Source organism: Syngnathus acus, chromosome 2 (assembly GCF_901709675.1).
Source record: "Syngnathus acus chromosome 2, fSynAcu1.2, whole genome shotgun sequence".
NCBI classification, from domain to species: domain Eukaryota; kingdom Metazoa; phylum Chordata; class Actinopteri; order Syngnathiformes; family Syngnathidae; genus Syngnathus; species Syngnathus acus.
Window position 1 is genome coordinate 25776693 of NC_051088.1, and position 3133 is coordinate 25779825.

Below are 3133 nucleotides of genomic sequence, written 5' to 3' on the forward strand. Positions count from 1 at the left end.
CCGACACCGGCTTGTGCTCCATCTTCTTCTCCCCCCGGTACGCAGATGGCGTGATGTAATCCTGGATGTAGCCTGAGCAAAGAGAGGCACGCATGCACGCACAGTTGGCCAGCGCTTGTGATGGATGAGGACACGGTGACATTATCACCAGTGAACGAGGGCCTTCCGTCCAGCAGCTAGCTCCACACTGAGGAGAGCTTCTTCAGCACTCCCCAGCAGTGGAAGGTGCCGCCTCTTTGATTTGAGCTTGCTTCCTGCTGCGCCGGCTGCCTGCCTGCCTGCCTACCTGCCTGCCGCTCTCTTTGTCGACTCGTGTATGATGGTGCCCGTCTGGAACTTAGCTTCCCTTCCTGAAGCACTCTCCTGCCAAGAGGCTCGAAAAAGCATCCGACCTAATGCTGAGAGTCTCAGGAGGCTTGGTGGTGGTGATGGGGGTTAGGGTCTGCTCTGAGAAACATTCCAAAGCGCTCTTTGCAGCAAGCGTTGAAAATTGCTCCTTAATGGCTTTTCAATGTTTTGAACTGCTCATCCCGCAAAAAAGAGCACGGTTGTTTGGAAAGGACAAAAGCAGCAGCGGGAGCAAAGATCAATGGAGCACAGGGTCACTGCTTTGCTTGAGCACTGACACGCAGAGCATGGCTCTGTGAAGAGGCTCACTCGTTGCACGCCACCGGCTTGCTCGAGAAAGCACTCGCAAATCACATTGAGAGCTTCCAGGCTACTTTTCGCTCGCCACGACCCCAAACGGCCACAGTCATGGCCCGTCGCGCGCAACTACAAGACTTGACCCCCTGCCCACACGGACTGTTCTGCTCTGAGGAAGTCCAAATTTTTGTAATCATCGCTTGCACTGTGCAGGCTGCAGGTTTTTAAATTTCTTCTTCTTCTATATCTTAGTTCCCTTTTATTGGACTTGTTTACTCCATTCAATGGGTCAAGGTCAGGCGTGGAGCGCCTCCTGTAGGAGCCACACTAGCTCTATCAGACGCCTTCCTCGGAAGCAAAGCGAGCCTGTAATTACCGGAGCCTCTCAGGCAGCCCTCTCTGTTGTCGACAGACACTCAAGTCAAATGTCTCCACAATGGGGGAAGAAAATGGCCTGGCACAGCAGAAATGCTGACGCTGCTAATTCATCTCTTGCGGGCTTGACATGAAAAAAACAAGGGAAGGAATCAAAGGGACAAGCAAGGGAATCTGGTTGAAGGTGTCCCTTTACATAGTAAACTGTGTGTGTGTGTGTGTGTGTGTGTGTGTGTGTGTGTGTGTGTGTGTGTGTGTGTGTGTGTGTGCGTGCGTGCGTGTGTGTGTGTGTGTGTGCACACGTGTGTGTGTGTGTATGTGTTGTCCATCATAAATTCCCTGGCTTGAAAAGCAGGTGGGCATTATGGCAGCATGAAGCTGCGGCCTGCGACACCTCCCTACCTCCCTCCCTGCCTCCCTTCCTCCGAGCAAGTGACAACAAAGACGCACACGCGGTCCGCTGAGGAGGGCTACAAAATGGAAGCGGTGAGCTGCAAGGCGAGCGCGAGAGTGAAGCTCGCTCTGAGCGCTAGCGAGCGGCGCTCGGGCAGCTCGGGCTGCTCAGGCCGCCCGAACTGCGCCTTTCTCCGCCTTTACTGTGCAGCCGGCCCGCGTCACGTGCTAAAGCTGGCTGTTGCATTTTGCTCTCCTTCCCCTCCACCCCCATCCTGGCCGCGTGCTGATGCCGTGGGCCTACGTGGCTGAAACTCTAGCCCTGCTAGTTTTCAAATGCCCGCAAGGAAGAGAAAGATGCAGCGGAGCGATGGGGGTGGGGAGAGAGAGCGTGCATGCTCCATTTGACGGAGAAGAGGGGGGCAAGAGGGGAGGACGGGACCACGACGGGAACTCAAGGACAATAACGGCTAAGGACAAATGTACTCCTCTCTCTCACTTTCATCAGTCTATCAGCTGGCACCGTAGCCGAGAAAAATCAGCCGGCGTTTGGCGGCCTGACTGGCGCACAAGTGATTGGACACACGTTTTGTTCCCTGTTTGCATAAGCTGATCGCTGGCAGTGACCCGAATTGTGTCTGTCTGGCCTTCGCTTGGCGTCAAAAAACAAAAGTCTGGGAGCAGGGTGGGGGTGGGGCGCTCGGGAGGATTATCGGGGATATGGACGCAAATGCCAGCGAGCCGTTGCTTTCCACACTAGCCAAAACAAAGGAGGCTGCCCCAAGTGCGCCAATGTCAGGCACACCGCAATCGACCCATGACGACCCAAGACGCACGCACGCGCTCACTCACCATTCTCGCTGAGACGGACGCCGAGGCTGGTCACCGAGTCCGTGATGGAGCGCGCCAGATCCAACGCGTCGTCCGGGTGCTGATGGTGAGTCGCGTTGGATGAAGAGAAATCATCGAGTTTGATTTTCTTCACCAAAAATGAGCGGGGCATGTTTCAGCGCAGCCAAAAACGCATGAACATAAAGAAAACGTGTCGGAGGGAGCACAGCTAGCTTGAGGGGTAATCCTTGCGATGAAGATGGTGGCTAAAATCATGAGATGAAGAAAAAAAAAAAAAAAAGAAGGCGACCAGTGGTGAACGGCAATGCTGTGGGCTACACTCTGGCCCCCCAGTGTCCCCGGAAAAAGTGACAGACAAATAAATAAATAAATGAATGAATAAATAAATAAATAAATAAATAAAGGTGATCCTGTTCAGCACTGGATAGCTCCTGTGATGCAGTCGGCTTAAAGGACCAGTGAGGAGGAGAAAAGAAGGAGCCAGGCGCAGAGGAGAGAGTGAGAGGAAGTGAGAGGGAGAGAGAGAGGGAGAGAGAGAGAGAGAGAGAGACTGTCAGACTAGCTGAGATCAGCAATCACGCCAGCCTTTATATGGGGCACAGGCAGCGGAAGATCAGGTGGTGCTGCGAAATGGAGCTGCTTAGCTTTAATCCATCAAACGTCCCCGGGGACACACATCAAATTACTAGTGAAGCGTCTGTGCATTCGCACACAGACAGAGGAGAGGAGAAAGAACACAGTCAGAGCCCCGCTGGCCCCTCTTCTGCCAGCTCGCCCTCCACCCTCGCTAGCCCTCCACCCTCGCTAGCCCTCTCCTCTTCCCTCCCCCGCTCGGAGGAGGAGTGAAAGAGGCGGGCAGACAATGGAG

The 3133-nt window shown here is 54.3% G+C and overlaps 1 protein-coding gene across 1 annotated transcript in view; it reads right to left on the bottom strand.

Annotated features, from left to right (window-relative positions):
• scrt2 (scratch family zinc finger 2) overlaps positions 1-2864 on the bottom strand; it is a 4674-nt gene extending 1810 nt beyond the window's left edge. The window contains exons 1-2 of the mRNA XM_037246309.1: positions 2266-2864; positions 1-72 (exon numbers count right to left, since the gene is read on the bottom strand). The exon at positions 1-72 is cut by the window's left edge and continues 1810 nt beyond it. Coding sequence (XP_037102204.1) covers positions 1-72; positions 2266-2416 — 223 coding nt within the window. The 5' untranslated portion in view covers positions 2417-2864. The remainder of the gene's footprint in view (positions 73-2265) is intronic.
• Between the last annotated feature and the right edge of the window lie 269 nt (positions 2865-3133).